The sequence below is a fragment of the Trametes versicolor genome (assembly GCF_000271585.1).
Source record: "Trametes versicolor FP-101664 SS1 unplaced genomic scaffold TRAVEscaffold_14, whole genome shotgun sequence".
Lineage (NCBI taxonomy): Eukaryota > Fungi > Basidiomycota > Agaricomycetes > Polyporales > Polyporaceae > Trametes > Trametes versicolor.
In genome coordinates this window covers 1,033,459-1,052,598 of record NW_007360334.1, presented here as the reverse complement: position 1 = coordinate 1,052,598, position 19,140 = coordinate 1,033,459, and the positions used below count along the sequence as shown (strand labels likewise).

Sequence of the window (19,140 nt, the reverse complement as noted above, 5' to 3'; positions counted from 1 at the left end):
GATGGAGGAGGGAGTGCACAAACCAGCGGTCGACGAAGGAGGGGCGCGCGCAAAGGTGTCGACAAGAGATAGCAACCCGGTTAGAGCGCAGGGCTCATAACTGATGAACTCTGAACCTGGAAGGCTGTAAGCCGCACAAAGAGAGGTCTTCAGTCTGTGAGAGAACGACTATGATTGCATAGTACTGTACCTGTAAGCCGCACAAAGAGAGGCTACAAGTACTAGTAAGTAAACATGTAAGGAAGCATAGGTAGTGTGGGACTTACTCTTCAGTCTGTGAGAGAACGACTGAAGAGCAGAGGCCTGCAGAGTCCTCCTTATATACTACTGGGGAGGACGATGAGTAAGCGTATAAGAAGAGAGCATGTGACGTCCAGAGGACGCTGACTGAGCGATGAGTAACGCTGAGTAAGGGAGCATAATCGACATAAGGTCAGATAGTCCATGGCTGAGTAATGCGAGTAATCCGGACGCTGTCTAGAATAGTCCGGAACATCGTAGAACGTACCAGAATCATGTGGAGGGATGGCAGGATGCCAAGTAAGTACAGAACAAAAGAATGTACGTATATGGTAAGTAGGAAAGTCCATGCTGGCGTATGGTAGACGCACAGCCACTATCACTGCCACTCCCGGTCCGGCACAGCCGTAGACACAGAAGTTCAACAGGTCCACCCTGGACCGAGCGGTCTGCAACGCGAAGGAGCCCGTCAGCAAGGGCCGGAGATGCAGCTGTGGCGACGGAAGGATGTCTCGGGCCGGTTGCGCGCCATACACCGGGGGGTCTCCGCGTAGTTGTGAGCGAGCTCTCTCCAGCTCGGCAAGAGGCACTAGCATGGGGCGCCCTTCCCGCGTACGGCCTCCATCGCGAGCTCCGGCATTTGAATCCATGATTCCGCGAAGGCGAGATGGTGGCGGAGCATTCCCCATAGCGATTGACCGAGACGAGGGGTGAATGTTCGATGGGGACACGGCGACGGCGGAGGAGGAAGCAGCGGCAACGGCAGCGGTAGCGTTCGTGTCAGTGTCACACTGATACTTGGAGCGCCGCGATCCTCGTAGAGTCGGGCTGCTAGTGGAGGCGCGCGGACTGAGTGATCCGGGGACGCGGTCGTTGGGCCCCAGCACCATATTCGGGTAGCGTATACGCATACGCGCTATGACATTTTCGTTTGCGAGGCGGGTAAATCGGCCGTGGAGAGGAGTTCCATGCCCAGTTTCTCTGAGATGGCGCCGCAGGCTTGTGGAGTTGTTGTAGGAGGCATTGCACTGGGGGCCTTCCTCCCCAGAACCTCCTGGTGCCCGGTGCATGCAGACCCACGGGAATTCGGTTGTGCTATACGAGGCCAAGAATCAGCCCGTGCGCGAAGTTAAGTGATATGGCACTCACTGAACGGCGATGTAATGCGCCTCAATGTTCTCCTTTTGGAGAGATACGTTCTTGCAGCCTACGAAGCCACACCTGTACAATCTGCATTCAGGGTCAGAGTTGAATGTGACCAGAAAGCGTTAGGGACTCACAACTTGGATTTATCGACGGCGTGCCTCTTCTTATGTCTTTCAAGATCGTAAGTGCGAGTGGATGAGAAGTCGCAGATGCCGCACTGCGGGCAGATGGTCAGCCAATATAACTATATATCCTTCCATGCAGAAGTTGAAGACAACGTACCTGGTGCTGGGTACTGGTATTCACTCTCATCTTAATCTCCACCGCAGCCGGATGATCTCAGAGGCACTGCAAGGGTGCTGCTACATATTGACCATCGCGAACAGCCCTATATATGTGAGTGAGTTGAGAGGTCAATGCGGGCTCGCTACCGGGGTCATGGCCAGCCTCGCATCGTGTGTACGCGTGGACCCTGTCAAAAGTGTGTCAGTTAGAGCATCAAGGCATGCACCGTAAAGTTGGTGCTTGGGCCGGTGCGGCAGCTTGTGTGGCTCAGCTGCCCAGTAAACGCTTGGACATGCCACTCAGTCCAGCACCGAGGACTGGGTAGCCGCAGCTGACTTCTTGCTTTCTCTGATCCTGTCCCTCTTTGACTTAGAGACGTACATCACCGGGTAGAACCTGCTCACCCACTGCAATGGCCTTGGACCTGGACGAGCGCCACGTTGTTGCACGAGCGCGTGCGCGCGCAACCGCGTCATATCCACGCGCCGCGAGCGCAAGGACCATCGCTACACGAAGGCCGAGCTCATCCACACGTGCGCCGCGGAGCTACGGTAAGATCTCATCTTTCCCTTCAACTCGCTGTCCTAAAACCGTTGGCGCACTGTCCCTATGCCCCCCAACACGCGCGGCGCACCAGGCGTATCGTTCGCGCATAGCGCGCGTCAAAACGGCTCGAACTCGTACCTGGCGTAGCAACCGTACCCATCGACAACGACGCACGGGCTGCCATAGTGCGATCGAGAGATGAATATTTGAATGCGCATGATAGTACGCACCAGCACTGATCCGTGACCGGCGAACATGAGGCCCAAGGCCATAAGGGCCGCCACGAACGTCCTTTCTGCGCTTTGGGGACAAATACACGCGGGCCAGGTTGCTGACTCGCTGAAGGAGTACGATTAACATTCGAGTTGGACGATGTGCTGGTGAACCAGGGCGTTAGAGGGCGAGGTGGTATGGTCCGGAGCTACGTACGTACCAAACTTGTCGAACAATGGTGAAGCGATACAAGCACCCATCCTGGCGTGGCACTGGCATGTCAATTCTTCCACCGTTGCTGCGTACTTGGTGCTGTATTACCATGTTGGGTCATGTGGGTGTCCATATTGCGAGAGACTCCAAGAAGGAAATTATTGAGGGCGGTCTGTTGCTACGTGCGAGAGGCGAGCCGAAATCGAGAGGGTAAGCGAGGCCGCCAGCGGCTAAATCATCGGCAGATCCGGGCTAAAGCGCTCTTTTGTCCGGTTCTGTCCAAATCAGTCAGCCTGGGCTCCATACCACGCAGATTATCCGCAATCCGGCCGGTTCTCCGTCGATCGTCTTGACCGTCACCGTGATCTCGAGTCTGCGCCTGTCCCTGCAACCTCGGCGCATATCTATTTTGCGCGCACGGGCCCCAGACGGTGTGCACGTCCCTCTTACACTCCGATCGTCGTCCATAGCCATTTAGCAAGATGGTGAGCTAAGGTAACTGCCTGCAAAGATTGATACATATGCCGAAAAGTCAACTTGAAGCTATAGCAGTATACAAGCCGACTTGAATTCAGAGCAGCAGAACGCCCGTGACCAGAGGTCAGTACAGCAGATCTGCACCATTCGCTGGCTAAATTTACCTATAGGTGGGATGGCGGCGTACGTGCTACGCAGCTAGCGATCAAGCGGCAAGGGGTGCTGCGGCAGCTAGGCTTGGCGCGGACGTCCGTGCGTAGACACACCGCAGGCAACTGCAGCTTCACACGACGTGATCATAGAGTGGGGTAACTCTTCCCGCCTTCCGAAACCCTCGCTCTCTATCTAACCCCTCCATGGAATCAGCCAATCACACACTGCGGAGCATCTTCGAGTCGGAGGGTCCGTCGCGCGGAGGATCCATTACACGCATTCGCAGTGCCGTAGCGGACGGAAGGACCTCAAATTCAGGCTGCAAGAAAGCGACGCTCCATCAGAGAATATTACCAGCTCGCCGCGGCTGCTACCGTGCCCGCCCTACGACACACGAGGCATGCTTGGGGCGCCATCTCCCTCGCTCATCTCTGGAGCTGCACACCAGATGCTCCCGTAAACACAGGCTGCGGAACACCACCCCGACTCGAAGACTCGTCACGCGCAGGATGCTCTACGCGTATTCGTAGCGGTAAAAAGGTGCCCCAATCGCCCCAATATGCATGTCCCATCGGTGAGTCTCAGTCCGCCGTTGCTGTCATGAGTATCGGCCCCAAGGCACACGATGCATGTCTGGGGTCCCGGAATACCGACTGCCACCGCCCTGCCCATCGGGGCTCGATCTTGTGCTGCAGCGGAGATGTTGCTACTGCGGGCGCGCCTCCCTCTTTCGCTGCATCCATTCACTCTGCTTCTGGGCAACCTCTCCCGGTGCGGTGGAGACAATAGGGGACCAGGGTCGCAGTGATCTTAGCCACACCTATATGCTAGCGCTTGTGGCTAGGATTACGGCAGGCTGCTCAGAATCTGGCTGCCGCCCCACTCATCGTGCGCCCCATGTGCAGAGTGCTGGCGATGTACGCTCGCGAGAGAACCATCCCGTGCGGCGGACTGATGAGCAGGGCTCCTGCCTGGGGCCGCTTTCCGAGAGCGACCATGTCGCACAGAATATCGAAAAGCTTACCGAGATTTGCAGGCGATCTCACGTACGAATCGAACGAACAATGAGTAGCCAACGGCAGATTCCAGGTGGCATATCCCACCTTCCGGATGTGTTCAACCACAGCCGCGCAATTGGCCTTCCGCGGCACACCTACCGACTTTGGAGTTCGGATAGGCGGCACGACACCCGTCCGGAACGCTCGTCCGCCGCTTGGCACTTCGTTCCTGCCCGGGCCTCGCCCTCTCTCCATTTCCCCTCGCTTCGAGTTTTCGGATTCGCAGAGGGCCATGTGCAAGGCAGCTACGCTCGCCCGCCGTCCGTTGCTCGCGTCGTTCCCGTCCGGGCCTCGCTCGCCCCAATTCCCCCGCTCTCACGCTCGCAACTCCGACACCCTCCTCCCGTGTTCCTTCTACCTAGGCGCTCTCCTCACCGCCCCTTATATACCCCCCCGCGAAACGGGTCCTAGTCCAAATCCATTTCTGCCCTCAGCACTCAGCACTCAGCATCGCCCTCCCACTCCCTACCACCGCCCGCGTTCGCGTCCTTCGCTCTCCAAGAGACCACCCTTCACTTATCCCCTACAAACTCTACCTCTCTACACACAATGCCCGCGACGCGCACCCAGAAGCAGACCAGCCGTGACACCTCGTCGCCTCGTGCCGCCAAGGAGAAGAAGATCCCGCGCCCCCCCAACGCATGGATTCTTTACCGGAAGGACACGGTCGCCCGGCTCAAGAAAGAGGACTCCACGGTCTACAGCTCAATGAACCAAAAACTGTTGTCCAAGATCATCGGTCCGATGTGGCACGACGCGCCGGCCGAGGTCCGCCGCGAGTACAAGGAACTCGCCATCGTCAAACTCGCGGAACACATGCAGATGTACCCGGGGTACGTCTACCGCCCTAGGACGAAGGCGCAGAAGGAGGCGCTGCAAAAGGCCAAGACGATTGCAGCTAAGGAGAAGAGGGCGCGCGCGGCCGAGGAGAAGACGGCGAAGGCTGCGTCCCGTGCAACGTCGGCACGCGCACCGCGCACACGCAACGCTCCTTCGGAGAATGACCCGCCTCCGCCGGATCCTTCGCAATCAGCGGTGTCTCGCCGCAAGTTGCGGACGTCCGCGGCCTCCACGTCTGAGGCGGTACCTAGCGCACCCAGGACGCGCCAGACTCAGGACACTACTGTGTTCCCCGGCATGGGCGTCTTCTCGCTCGTCGACTCCGACGCTGACTCGCGGCTCTCGTCGGCCACGCCGGAGCTTGAGTACGACGGCGAGGTTATGCAGTGCCTGCCATTCCCCCTCCAGCCTACGGCGACCGCCTTTGTTCCGGATGTTGCACCCGGCTCGGGCTTCGTGCAATACACTGCGTCTGGCTTTCCCCCCGCCGTCGAAGCCTCCTGCAGCGTCCCTCAGGCCGTCCAGGGGTGGTCATCTCAGGCCCCGGGCGGGGACCTCCTCCCCGGCTTTACGATGGCCTCTCCAGGACTATCCAGCGATTTTGACCCACTCGGCCTCTCGCGCGAGTGGTACGGGCTGCCGCCGAGGGAGCTCGACGTAAGTCTTCCTCTCTTTTGACAGCAATGCGCGTACTAACGAGTGACTCTACAGGCGTCATTCCCTGACCACTTGCCCATCGCTGGGTTGACGGGCCCCATCGACCTAGAAGACGCGGTGTTCGCGTTGAACAACGCACAATCGAGCGGCGTGGCTTGGATGGTGCCCCCTCCGGTCATGAACGTCGATACACCGAACTCCATCACTCTTAGCCCCTTGTTCATGTACGAAGGGTCTTCCGCGAGCGAGAACGACGCGCTTGCTTCCGCGATAGACGCATCTGAGGCCCACTACCCCATCGACGCGTCGACAGTCAACGCCGCCGCAGACAACCTCCCTCCGGCCTTCGATGGCTTGCTTGCGGAGGTGCTCACCTACACGGAGCCTTCCGCCCATGCGACGTCCCCGGACTCCGAGTCCGTATCCGCAGAACCTCAACAGTACGTCTGGGGCGACGACGTGGGCTCGCAGCGTTTCCAAGATACCGCCGGCGACTTCGACAAGGTTGACAGGCTCTTGGCAATGATTGGAGTCTCCGTGGGGCCGTCGCTCTGAACATCGACTACGAGCCCATCTTCGTCGACGCCCGTACCCTCCAACATACCGATACCCACGCAGCACAATGCGGCCTACGGCACGTCTCTTTCCTCGATGCTGTCCGTCGACTGTCACGCCGTGGTCGTCATCGTCCTAGTATTGGTATGTGGGTCTGGCCTGGCTGCGCGCTTTCGGACGACGACATCGGCAAGCGCGACTAGGTCTTCCTCTGGGAGCGTCGTGTATCTCCCGTCGCTGGCTCGGTCCTTTTCCCCTCCCCTCTCCGCCTCAATTCTTCTCTGTTTCCCATCATCGTCCACTTTCCACTTTCCACGCTGTCCGATTGTTGTCCACGCTCAGTTCGCATCGCTATCCGACACGATTAACGGACACTCTGCACCGCTGAACTCGCCACTTGACATTATCGCTATCGTTATGATTCTTCTCCGTTATCTTCCCCCTGTACTCGCACACTTCTGCTCTTACCCTATGGCACTACCACTGCGCCTGAGTGTGGTACTCTCCTCTCACATCGCGATTCATTTTGTTTTATGTTGTTTTCTTATCTCGTGTCTCCATTCATCCAAGTGTCGATTGCTTCCATGTACCATACTGTACATTCTTTTCTGTATATTTCGTGCTTCGTATAGTCATCTCCCGCCTCTGTCCCCATGGCTTCTAGGTATCATTGTTCCCGCTATCTGTCTCCTCCCTCGCACCGCTATCACCCACTTGTGTCTTTCTCTATCTCCGACTCGGAGCCCCCCTGTACTCTCCATACAGTCGATAATAAGCCTCCTCTAGCTTGTCCAGGGGTACAAGCGTGGGCCTCTCTTCCCAATAATATTGGAGGTTTGCAACCGCGTGAAAGCTGGGCGCTGGGGCCGGCGCTGCCACCCGAGCCGATGATGCCGAGGGAGCGAATGGGTGGCCAGGATGCATATGTGCCGGGACCGCGACGGTAGTAGTCGGATAATGCGCGATGGTAGGCTGTTGCGTCTCGTGGCGGACGTTGGTCTGCTGGGGTTCTGCAAGGCGTTCGAAGTGCTGGGTATGAGTGGTGGCAGGCGGTATGCTGACCACTCCACGAATAAGGTCGTACAGCGGCTTTTCGGACTTGTGGCGTACAATGTTGGGGTATTGCAAACGGATACGCCTGAGCGTTTCCGCTGTCGTCTTTTCCTGAAGTTCGTCGTCATCGTGGGTCGTATGGTGGTTCTCGTTCAGATGCTGTAATAGACTCTTCTCCCGGCGGTACGCCTTACCGCACTGGATTTTCCGCCCGTGCTTGTCCTGTATCATATGCACGCAGACGAACACAGGCTCGGAGACGCTAGAAAATGCTCGCGGTCAATGCATATGCAAGCCTTAGCAGTACGCCCGTTATCACTTACTGCACGCTGAGGAAATGGGCAAAAACGTCCCTCTCGTAAGTGTGTTCGTAATCACAGCCTTCATAGTTGCATTTCTCTTTAACGCGAGAATTTGGCGGGGTAGACTTGAGCGAATTCCTGTCCTTCCGTTGAGCCGACATAGAGGTGCAATCAAGTAGTTGTTGCTTACATGATGTCAGTGCGGAAGCCCTGAGCCTTGACGAGACTTGCAGAGGGCATGCCATGCGGTCCGTTCTGAAAACCGATTGTCAGTTTAGAATATTAATGGCTAGTTAGAAAAAGCGCGTACACGGGAGTTGGATGTGGTTCTCATGTCGTGTGGAGGCCGATAGACGTTGCTGAAGGGAGACGATCTCCTTATATATGCCTATGATCAAAGATAATTGCGGCGGAGACTAGCGAGTGCGACATCTGCATCCATTTGTTCCGCTATCCAAAGCAAGGTCCAAGAGAATGCCCATTATGAATGTGTGTGGCGTTGAGTAGCGACGCTAAGCACTGGTTTTGTGCAGCTATACCTGGGCATTCGAATGTCGGTATCGCTGCTCAAAGAGCTCAAGGAAAATGTAGAACCCAATACGACACACAATGGACCATGACCACGGCCGAATGCGCTCAGTGCATGGATATCCTGGCTGACTCGGGAAGGCAGCAGCATTTTGTCCACAAGTAAGGCAGATTCATCAGACACTCATTTTTTATACCCGTACATGGGAGGTGACCGTTGAGCGAGAATGGCAACCATCCTTGACGTTGGGAAGAGGGCAAGGGGCGGGAAACAGCCGCTGGGCATAAAGGAGACGGCATTGAGAACAGATTGACCCAGACTGGAACAACATTGACGACCGTCGTGGGACGTAGCGTATGCGCCAACAAATGAGTAACGACGACCGTGTCTCACTCGCTCTAAACTTCACTCGGAACACGCGCTCGGGACCACCGAAGCCTTCCCATCTACCTCGCAGAGAAACTGCCTCAAATGTTTGTCCGTGTCCGACGAGCTCGCGAAGCGTCATGACCTCGTGCAGAGCCACATACAAAGCGCTGGTGCTGCGTGTACCGAGATTAATGGGCCCGAACGGGCATTTCAAACGAGTGCGCGTGGAAGCGTCTTCGCCCAAGGACTCGGAGCGACTCGCGCCCATTATTACGGCTCCCGACGCGCACCCGTACAGCGGTAGTGATAACGACGCGCAGGGCGCTGCCGTGCGAGTGACTACGACATGGAGGCGCACTCGGGATGGCCCCAGCTCGGAGGACGAGGTCTCCCCATGCTTCGTGCCGTGCACAACCTCTCCGTGCTCCGTAGACACATGCCAGCCTGATGCAGCAAATCGCTGACTCACCGGCGGCGGAGGAATACGAGGGCGTCCGTCTTCGGGCTCGGCTGTGCTATGTTTGACAAACAATGGAATATGATGAGGACCCAGGCACGACCCAAGTCCTGGCCCGGGTCTGCCAGGCTTGCCCTAAATACTAGGCCCGAAGAGGTAAAAGATAGACTAGGGGTGGAGGCGAAGCGATAGCGCCGTCCCGACTCGGAGCGCAGCATCACTGGCGCTTCAGCTCTGCAGGATCAGTGTCAGTATACGCTACGCGAGAGCTCCAAAGTAGAAGTAAATCCAGGGTGGTCTTCGCCAAGGGCGAGCGTTGAGCTGGAATTAGCGCAGGAGGCCTGAGAGTGATGGGAAGTGCTGAGCGCTGAGCAGCGGGAGATGGAACGCAGGCGCCGACGGCTAAGTAATCTCTGATCAACTTTGATCCGCGCGACTAGCGTGCATTTATACAGCACAGCTGTAGCTTACATATTAGGCAACTGGGTTCCATTCAAGTCGCCGCCATAGATTGCAAATTAAACTCTTCTCCCTCGACGCTCGGCTCCCATCGGATCTCGCCCCGTCTTCTGCGTTGTCGGGTTCGGTGTGCGCCCGCCCGCGCGGGGGGTGTACCCTGCTCCCACCTTCTATATCGCCTTTGAGTCCCCAGCAAGGCCGACCGGGAGCCAGGGAGGAGAGCTGGACATCTGCTCGTCTCGGAGGACTCGCGGTCCGACTCATCCTCGAGAAAGCCTACACGCTGGCTGACCCAGAACACCCGGGCCCCGAGGTAGCTGCAGCAGACTGGCACTGGTTCACCCTCCCTAATATGGATTCAAGTTTAGGGCAAGTGGAATGATGGCACGCGTACTACGCGGCCAGCGATCGAGCCCGAATGGGGAAGAGACCACATGTGGACGCTCCACCGTCGGGCCATGCAGCAGCAACAGTTTCCGTCCAGAAATCGTCGCTTACCCGCACCCCAATCAGCTCGACACGAGGTGATTATACAGCGGGGTAGACCTCTCTGCCCCGTCTCGAGCCCCTCCGAAACATCACACCAGATGCTCCCGTAAACACGGGCTGCGGACACCACCCCCGACTCGCGCGCAGGATGCTCTGAGCCTGTTCGTAGCGGACGAGGGGCGCCCCAATCACCCCGATATACAGGCAATGTCCCGTCGGTGAGTCTCACCCTGTCGTTGCTGCCAGGATTCTCGGCTCCATGGCACACGACACATGCCCTTGGGTACCAACGGCTATCCGAGCCCTGCCCATCGGGCTCAATCTTGTGCTGCAGCGGAGTGTTCCTACTGCGGGCGCAGCTCTGTATCTACCCACTTTGTTTCTGGGAAATCTCTCCCGGTGCGGTGGAGACAATAGGGAGCCAGGGTCGCAGTAATCTTAGCCACACCTACGGGCAAGCCAGCGCCTGTGGCTAGGATTACGGCGGGCTGCCCAGAATCCTGCTGCTGCCCCGCTCATCGTGCGCCCTATGTGCAGAGTGTTTCAGAAGTCAGCTCGAGGGAGAACTGTTCCGCAAGGCGGACGATGAGCAGCGCTGCTTCCTGGGGCCGCGCCCCGGAGAGCGGCCCTGTCGTCTCGAATATCGAAAAGCTTACCGAGATTTGCAGGGCGATCCCACGTACGAATCGAACGAACAATGGGTAGCCGACGGCAGATTCCATGTGGGACACTACCTTCCACATTCGTTCAACCACCGCGACGCAATTGGCCTCGAGCACGCCTCCCGAGTTCCAGGTTCGGACAGGGCGGCACGGCACCAATTCGCTACACTCGTCCGCGCTTGGCAATTTGTTCCTGCCCGGGCCTCGTTCCCTCTCCATTTCTCCTCGCTTCGAGTTTTCGGATTCGCAGAGGGCCATGTGCAAGGCATCTACGCTCGCCCGCCGTCCGTCGCTCGCGTCGTTCCCGTCCGGGCCCCGCCCGCCCCACTTTGCCCGCTCTCACGCTCGCAACTCCGACGCCCTCCTCCCGCTTTCCTGCTCAGTAGGCGCCCTCCTCACCTTTACCCGGCCCAGGGCGAGCACCTATATATTCCCCCGCGATACGGGTCCTTCACCAAAACTCCCCTTCCGCCCTCAGCACTCAGAAGCGCCCTCCTCACACCCTACCGCCGCCCGCGTTCGCGTCCTTCGCGCTCCAACACTCCCTCTCCTCTCCTATCCTCCCCACCACTGACTATCGACACACGATGCCCCCGACGCGCACTCCGAAGCAGAGCGGCCGTAAGGCCGCAACGCCTAACGTCGCCACGGACGAGACGGACCACCCGTACGTCCCGCGCCCCCCCAACGCATGGATTCTCTACAGGCGGGCAACGGTCATCCGGCTGAAGGCAGAGAACTTCGCGCTCTACGGCTCGATGAACCAGAAGTTATTGTCCAAGGTCATCAGTCCGATGTGGCGCGACGCGCCGGCCGAGGTCCGCAAGGAATACGACGGGAAGGCCGACGATGCACTCATAGAACACATGAGGATGTATCCGTGGTATAAGTACCGCCCCACAACGAAGGCGCAGAAGGAGGCGCTGCAGGCGGCCAAGGAGAAGGCGGCCGACGAGAAGAAGGCGCGTGCAGCCGAGAACAAGGCATTCGCAGACGAGAAGAAGGCAGCGAAGGCAGCTGCGCGCGCGACGTCGGCGCGTGCCCTGCGCGCTCGTAAAACTCCTTCGGAGAACGACGCGCCTGTCGCGGACCCCTCGCAGGCTGCCGCGCGCCCTCGCAAGTCCAGGAAGTCCGCGTCCTCTACGTCTGCGGCGGCATCTAAGTCTCGGGGTGCGGATGAGATCCCCGGCACCGGGATGTTCTCCCTCTTCGACTCGGACATCGAGTCGCGCCTCTCGTCGGCGACGCCCTCGCTCGAGTACGAGGACGAGACTCTGCAGAGCCTGCCGTTCTCCCTCCAGGCAACGGCGCCCGCCTTCGTTCCGGTTGCTGCGCCTGACTCGGACTTCGTGCAGTACACCGCGCCGGGCATTCCTCCCGCGCCCGACGCCTCTTACTGCGCGCCTCAGATCGTCCAGGGGTGGTCGGCTCAGGCCCCGAGCGGGGACCTTCTCCCCAACTCTGCGATAGCTTCTCCGGCGTCGTTCAGCGCGTCCGACCCGCTAGGCCTCTCGCGCGAGTGGTACGGGCTGCCGCCGAGGGACTTCTTCGACGTGAGTTTTCGTTTCTGTTACTGACAATGCACGTACTAACTGGCGATCTATAGGAGACGTTCCCTCGCCACCTGCCCATCGCCGGGTTGGCGGGCCCGATAGACCTCGAGGATGCCATGTTCGCGTTGAACAACGCCCAAGCGACCGGCGTGGCCTGGCTGGCGCACCCTCCTCCAGTGTTCGTTGACGCGGCCCTCCTCAGTCAGAGCCCCGCGTCCGCGTACGACTCTCCGACTGCGAACGCGGACGACACACTCGCACCCGCAATCGATGCGATCGAGGTCCACCACGCCATGGACCAGCCTGCCGTCGATGCCGCCAGCCCTGCTCTGACCTCCGAGGACTCCGACATGATTGACAAGGTGCTTGCAGAGACGTTTGGCACGTACAGGAAAAGCGCCAGCTGCGCAGAGCTTCAGGCTGAAATCGACGAGCTCAACGGGTTCTTGACGACGCTCGACGAGATCGAGTCCATGGAGGCGTCGCTCTGAATTTCCAGTCTGCCGCCCATCCTCATCGACGCCCGCACCCTCTAGGACATCGACGCTGACACTGCACGACACGGCCTACGGCCCGCCGACTCTTTCGTTGACGCTGTCCGTCGACGGAGCCGCGGTTGTCATCGTCGCGGGACTCGTCGTGGAGCTCCCGTCTCTGGCGCGGTCTTCGTCTCCTCCACTCTCCGCTTCTCAGCTTCGCCGCCTCTCATCGTCTACCATCATCGCCTTTCTTCCTTCTTTCTCGGTTCTCGTCGCATTTGATATCGTCCATGGACCCTCTGTACCACCGGACTCATCGCTTTACATTATCGCTATCCTTATCCCAGTCATCTGTCTCTTGTACTCGCGCGCCATCGTTCTCGTGCTCTGTTTCGCTTTGTGTTGCTTTCCCATCTCGTGTATCCATCCATCGAAGCGTCGATTGCTTTGTTTTGCTGTATATGTTTTGCTGTATATCTCGTGTATTGTAAATCCATCTCTCGTCTCTTCGCCTTTAGCCCCGCTGTTCCCAGTCCTCGTTTTCGCCGCTTTCTGTCCAATCTCTCGTACCGTCGTCCCTAGTGCGCGCGTTCTCTATCTCAGAACACACTTCCAAGCAGTTATCGTCGTGCACATCGTTTTTTCCAACCACCATTTGCAGGGTTTTGTCTCAAGCACAATCCATCTGTATCCTCCTTTCGGATCGGAATAATGTGCCGCCGAGTGGAGCCCTCTCCGTCGTGCGCCCATTATGAGGCGCAGACTCTCCTCTGAGGCACGCGTCTCGCCAGCCCGCCAGGCTGATCCGTGCTATGTCGTGTGTCCCGAAAGCCTTCGGTCTGCATCGCCTTTGGAAGTGCGAACGTTGACCGCGGTAGGGTTACTCTCTTGAAGTAGCCCGTTATGTCCTAACACGGGCACATTGCTGCCGCGCAGAAATAAACCCCGACAGCCCAATTGTGCTCGCGCCGCGGTGCACTCGGTGCGGCCGCGAGCCAACGCGTGCGCCACTACCGCGTCGTCCGCGCTCGCGTGGATCACGTGGACCACGTGGACCGTGTCAACTCCGCCCCCTAGTGTCGAGCGCCTGGCATTGACGCGCAAAGCCTCGCGCTGCACACTACCATGCATATGCAGCAGCTGTGTTCGATCGTCCGCCCAGGGGAGCCATAGCATCCCCGTCCCCGCGCGGGTCCCACACTCTCACGCGCAGGAGTGGGCGGCGGAGCGCTCATAGCGCCTCGCGCTGGACGAATCGGCCGCCACCCGAAGCACGATCCCGACGCGCGGCCTCGGGTGTTGGGCGTAAGCCGGGCCACGGGGGTTGAGTGATGGGCATTTGGGATGCGAGGAGTGAGAGGTACGTGTTCTGATTTCTTATATGCTGTTCTCGTGCTGAATGGCCCTTTGAAGTGCAAGCACCCTCACGCCTAGGGCCAGGGTGACACTCGTGCCGTCGCCCGTTTGTCCGTTTGTCGATGTGGCAAAGGGGTTTTTGCAAGCTTCATTATGTGAGGCCGTCATATTCGCTTTGGTACGCGCGAACTCCACTTACTTCACGTGCGCGAAGTCGACTTGGTTGCGGGTAGTCACGCATTCCAATGTCGATAGCAGCACCTTGGTATACGCGCTGGAATTGCGGCCCAAAGTGACCCCACCAACTCATCGCAGGTGCAGGCCTGATGCGGCGACCTGGAAAAGTGAGCCAACTCAATATGCTTTCCGCTTCTGGCACTGACAAACACCCGTAGAGCTTGCCGCTGACAACGTTCTCTGATCAGACAGCAGCGGCTGCGGGGACGATGTAAACGATCCCAACTGGTGCTTTAAAAGCTATCAGTATCGTAAAGGGGATCGTTTACATCGTCCCCGCAGCCGCTGCTGTCTGATCAGATTAAAGAGGAGCGGAAACCCGGACACGGCAACAGGGGGTGGGTACATCGCCAGTGGCACGAACACACAACGCGAAGTTGATTTGGCGCACGCACCTGGCGCCCTTCAGCCCTCCTTCTCGAACGCCACCACCGCCCCGTCCCCTCCAGTGCGTCCCGACCTCCCTTTTTTTATGCTCAAGCGTACCTCGCTGACGTGTCGCCACAAACAGCCAGGCAACGCGACCGCTCGAAGCAGACATGCGACTACCGGCGGGCGAGCCAGACGAACGCTGGGTAAGACGACTCCGGATCTCGACCCTGCCACCGCCCAAGAACACGCGCCGCGCTTGCTTTGGAAACACCCACCGCCTCACGCCTTTCGAAACTCCCCCGCTATTCGCGCCCTAGGAGCGCGATATTCGGATTCCTGCTTATCGAGCACCCCATCGCGGCAGGATCCGCGCATGCTCCGTTCTCGTCCACCCTCTCCGAGCCTCTACGCCCCTTGTGGTATCGCAACGCCAGGCAGCGCCCCACCATCGATGCGCCCATTTCTAACCCAGCCTGACAACACAACACCACGCCCCCCTGCACCTACTCAAACGAGAGGCCTTTTCGTTCGAGGCCACGCGGGTGGGCGCCGTTCGCGCCCCCCGGCGAGAGCCGAAACTGGGGGTGTGCCAGGGTATAAAAACCCTCCCGGTGGTCGCCCTCTCGTTCCCCAGCTCTCCGCTCTCCCTCTCCGGTCCAAATCCCCCGAGGCCTTTAGATGCGTGCGCTGCTACAGGGGCGCGCGCTGCCCTCGTGTGGGATCGACCAGTGCGTGCTCTCCCTCGTTCTCCAGGCTCGGAAAAGGGGACTAACGTTCGTCTGTGGTGCTCTGCTATCGCCTACAGGGGACGTCGGACGTGAGTCGCTTTGTCTATATGACCTCCCACGCGTTGCTCACCCAGCATTACTGACAGGTGCCGTTCTACGTGACCGCCGTCGATGTCGGCCCGCCCTTCGGCGGTGGGCGGCGATGATTGTGGCGCAACTTGTCAGTCGAGCCCGCGTTCGTCCTAGTCAACAATCGAGCTAACCTGCGGCTCAGCGACGTACACGAACGGCTCGAATCCTCTACATGGGTCTGGGTACCGGCTGGCTGACGGCTGGAACCCGGGCCCTGGCGCGGGCCCCCTCGGGGGGTCATGGAGGCCGCCATCCTGCTCGGGCGTATGGGTACACCGGTACGTCTGTGTCCATTGGTCTCTGCGGCTAGTTATAGACGTAGCGCTAACATCGTGATGATTAGCCCGTGCGTTCCCTCGCAATGTCTTCCATCGGCACTGTCACAGCACCGTGGAAGACGCCGCCACACCATCCGCTCTCGAATATATGCAGCCACCAAAAGTATCAGTATGAACTACCATGTCTAACTTTACCCAACGCCCAGGTGCGCACTCGCCACCGCCCACCACGCTAACATCCGCCCGTCACCATATGCGCGCTTCACCACCATCCCTCCTTCTACAACATCCACAGCTGCGTGACAACATCCTCCTCGGGCACCACCAGTTCCGACACGCGTGCATCAACATCAACGGGCCGGAAAATGGGCGTCGCACGGTACCCTGCGGATGTTATTATTCCGCCGAATGGAGCACCGTGCGTCTCAAGTCGCCGGCGAAGGCATCCTGAGCAAGTCGTCGGGGTGGCGTCGCGTGTGTGCACCCGGCAAGAAGGGGTACACCGGGCGTCGGCCCTGGCTGAAGGCCCCCGGGGATAGCGCAGGCCTCTTCGTGGCCTCCGGGACTAGTACCCGCTGCGAATGAGCGGCGGGGAAGCCAACTGCGCTCGCTTGTAGAACCATGTGGACTTGCAGGTGAGTTCGAGCCCCCAACGTGGTCGGGCGAGGATGAGCTGACTCTTCGTGTTTGTGCTAGCGTGTGGACACTCCCGAGCGCGCCGTCGTTACTGAAGTGTACGTTGTCCCCCTCTCCTTCGCCGCAAGAGCCAAATCTGACACGACTCTGCCACAGGTCACTTCACCGACCGCGCTCGCCGCCGCTGCGTGCTTCTCCAGGAACCACAATGTGTGCCTCAAGACTGTGTGCCTCAAGATCCCCGAGGTACGGGGTCGAGCACTCGGGAGGGGCGCTCGGCTCCTGGTGCAGGCCTTTCCGCGGCCCTCGGGATAAGTACCCATCCCCGCTCGCGGGGTTGGGGAAACAAAGGTGCGCCGAAATGCCTTCGCAGTATAGAACGGTGTTGGGGTTGTGGAATTGTACCGGCTCGTTATCGTATTTGATGTAGAAATTTGCCGTGAAGTTGAGACTCACCTTTAAGAATGAACTTGTTATACCCGTCCATCAATGACAAACGGCTCCCCAACGATGACCTAGAGTTAGGGATATAGCCGACAAATGTCAAAGACACCCGTCCACGCCAGATTCACATCATCCGCAGTACTGTATGTCTCGGGAGCCTTGGGGGACTCTTCTCCGCGCCTGCGATTCATGCATATGTCAAATACATCTCGGGCTATCGCATTTATACTCTTCAATGTCGCCAGACGGAAGTGGTACTCTCTTGATACTATAGGGCACATAGGTGAAGTAGCAGGCGTAGAACATGAAAGGTACGGGGGGAAAGTAGCATGGCAGGGCACTCGGAAACAGCATTAGCGATACAAGTCATACGAGCAACATAAGAAGTACTCGAGGCATAGTCTTCATCTTAGCGATCTCGCTCTACTCTCCCTCTTCGAAGCCCTCTAGTAATCACAACTGCGCAACCCCGAGCGTCAGGCTGCCTTCTCCGTCGCAACGCATGACTTACCGACTCTCTCGCGGTAGACGCTTTCCTCATCTGGAGTCACTATCATCCTTTGCGAGGCCTCAAGCAGCTGCCCAACGCTCTCGCGGAGCCGTGTGGCCTCCTCCTGCGTGATACCCGACTCAGCGGATGTGTACGCCCGCTTCAGCATCACCCCCAGGTCCTTGCGGCCCTTCGCCAAGATGTGCACGTCCTTCTGTGCCTGCGCGTAGAAGCGCACCGTCTCGAGCTCGGGGCAGAGGACGGGCCGCTTGTCCCCCCCGCCGGCCGCTGGCCGCTTGTCCTGCTCGCCCGACGCGCGGTAGTCGCGCGGATCCGCAAGCAGCGCGTTGAGCACATGCGGACTCGTCCGCCAGAACGCGAACACCTTCAGGCGTGGCATCGACTCGAACCAGCGCACCGTGCGCTCCGTGTTCAGGTCTGTCTTCGCTATCTCCAGGCCGTGCAGCTTCAGTAGGCGCACCTCCCGGAACCGCCCTCCCAACATCCCAATTAGGTGTCCGTAGTCATGCGTGGTGAGGGACACCAGCACGAGGATCCTGACGTGCTCCGCATTGATTTGTCCGAGGACGTGCATCACTTCATGGCAGCTCATGTTGCCGATTGTCAGGTCGCGCAAAGCCGGGAGGTCGACCGGGCGGGTGTGCCCGAGGCGCTGGCTCTTCGGGTCGAACTGGGGGCCGGCCCCGTCGAGCTCGAGCTTGAGCAGGCGGGGGGACGCCCGGAGCATCTCCATCCAGCGGTCAGAGGTGGGGCACCCCTCGAAAGCGATCCTGCGTAGGATGATCATGCTCAAGTTGGAAAACGGTACCGCGTTCCAGTTGGTAGTGACGCCGTACAGCCAGAGAATGCGGAGCTTCGGAATTGGATGCGTGCTGAAAGCCAGATGGCCACCCGCGCCCGCACACTTCTCCTTTGGCCACAGGAACGGCTGACCGCTCCGGTGAATCGTGATATTCTCCAACGCTGCGAGAGGACCAGCTAAGTTGGAAAAGCCATCCATGAACGCCTCGACTACCTCAATATTCACGAGAAAGACCTTGAGGGTCCGGAGCTGGCGGACCCGCGGCTTGAGTACTTCGAGAAGGTTCTTGATTTGCATGACGGTAATCGGCGGGTTCTTGGGAGGGTTTTCGTGGGTGCTGTCCTTCGACCTGATTCTCTCTTGAATGCGGATGTCGAGCGCCGCCGTTCCCGCACGTTGGATGTAGATAAACGAGCGCTCCCATGGGACGCTCTGGCGGAACCACACCGAGCTCCAGAGTGTCGCGTCGGAGAGGGAAACCGCGCGGAAGCGTCCGCAGACCCACGTCAGGTAGAGACGGCGATTGTCGATCTCGTCGGCGCCAGTGGCACTCCGGACGACAAAATGGAAGATAAGGGCAAGGATTTCATCGGGGAGGTCAAGAATGGGAAATTCGTGCCACAGAAGGAATTTGCGCTCGTACAACGCCAATGCGAGATCGCGGTCGAAATTCGTGGCGGGGTGGACGCCGGAGCGTGTTGAGCTCGACCAGCCGCGCCCGGAGGAATTGGAGGCGTGTTCGGATGGACACCGGATAGCTCGACGCGACGGCAGGCACGTTGCTCCCGAGATATGCCTTGGTAAGTTCTTCAGAGTCCCACCGCGCCAGAGGGTCTGGGACCCGCTTCAGGGGGTGGTCAGGAGGAAGTTGCGCAAGAGAAGACATCTTCCGACGCGGTCAATGCAACG

At 59.0% G+C, this 19,140-nt stretch overlaps 5 protein-coding genes across 5 annotated transcripts; 2 read left to right on the top strand and 3 right to left on the bottom strand.

Annotated features, from left to right (window-relative positions):
- Positions 1–158: 158 nt before the first annotated feature.
- On the bottom strand, positions 159–666 carry TRAVEDRAFT_32149 (uncharacterized protein). The gene has a single exon (XM_008046494.1). It carries the CDS (start codon positions 588–590, stop codon positions 318–320), a length of 273 nt encoding a protein of 90 aa, XP_008044685.1. The 5' UTR covers positions 591–666; the 3' UTR covers positions 159–317.
- Positions 667–4,880: 4,214 nt separating this feature from the next.
- TRAVEDRAFT_67477 (uncharacterized protein) lies at positions 4,881–6,671 on the top strand (the record flags this gene model as incomplete). The annotated part of the gene is made up of 2 exons (XM_008046772.1): positions 4,881–5,828; positions 5,883–6,671. 2 exons carry the CDS (start codon positions 4,881–4,883, stop codon positions 6,381–6,383), a joined length of 1,449 nt encoding a protein of 482 aa, XP_008044963.1. The 3' UTR covers positions 6,384–6,671.
- Positions 6,672–7,109: 438 nt separating this feature from the next.
- On the bottom strand, positions 7,110–8,072 carry TRAVEDRAFT_24646 (uncharacterized protein; the record flags this gene model as incomplete). Its single annotated transcript, XM_008046468.1, has 4 exons — positions 7,110–7,698; positions 7,760–7,876; positions 7,929–7,993; positions 8,049–8,072. The coding sequence occupies 4 exons, from the start codon at positions 8,070–8,072 to the stop codon at positions 7,110–7,112; spliced, it is 795 nt and encodes a 264-aa protein (XP_008044659.1).
- A 3,218-nt stretch (positions 8,073–11,290) lies between these two features.
- On the top strand, positions 11,291–11,602 carry TRAVEDRAFT_135714 (uncharacterized protein; the record flags this gene model as incomplete). Its single annotated transcript, XM_008046771.1, has 1 exon — positions 11,291–11,602. A coding segment is annotated over one exon (312 nt), but the record flags the coding sequence as incomplete, so codon positions are not given.
- Positions 11,603–17,394: 5,792 nt separating this feature from the next.
- On the bottom strand, positions 17,395–18,873 carry TRAVEDRAFT_135719 (uncharacterized protein; the record flags this gene model as incomplete). Its single annotated transcript, XM_008046770.1, has 1 exon — positions 17,395–18,873. A coding segment is annotated over one exon (1,479 nt), but the record flags the coding sequence as incomplete, so codon positions are not given.
- Between the last annotated feature and the right edge of the window lie 267 nt (positions 18,874–19,140).

Bases quoted from the DNA above. Each gene is read 5' to 3' on its own strand.
- TRAVEDRAFT_32149 (XM_008046494.1), bottom strand. From the start codon at position 590: ATGGACTTTCCTACTTACCATATACGTACATTCTTTTGTTCTGTACTT.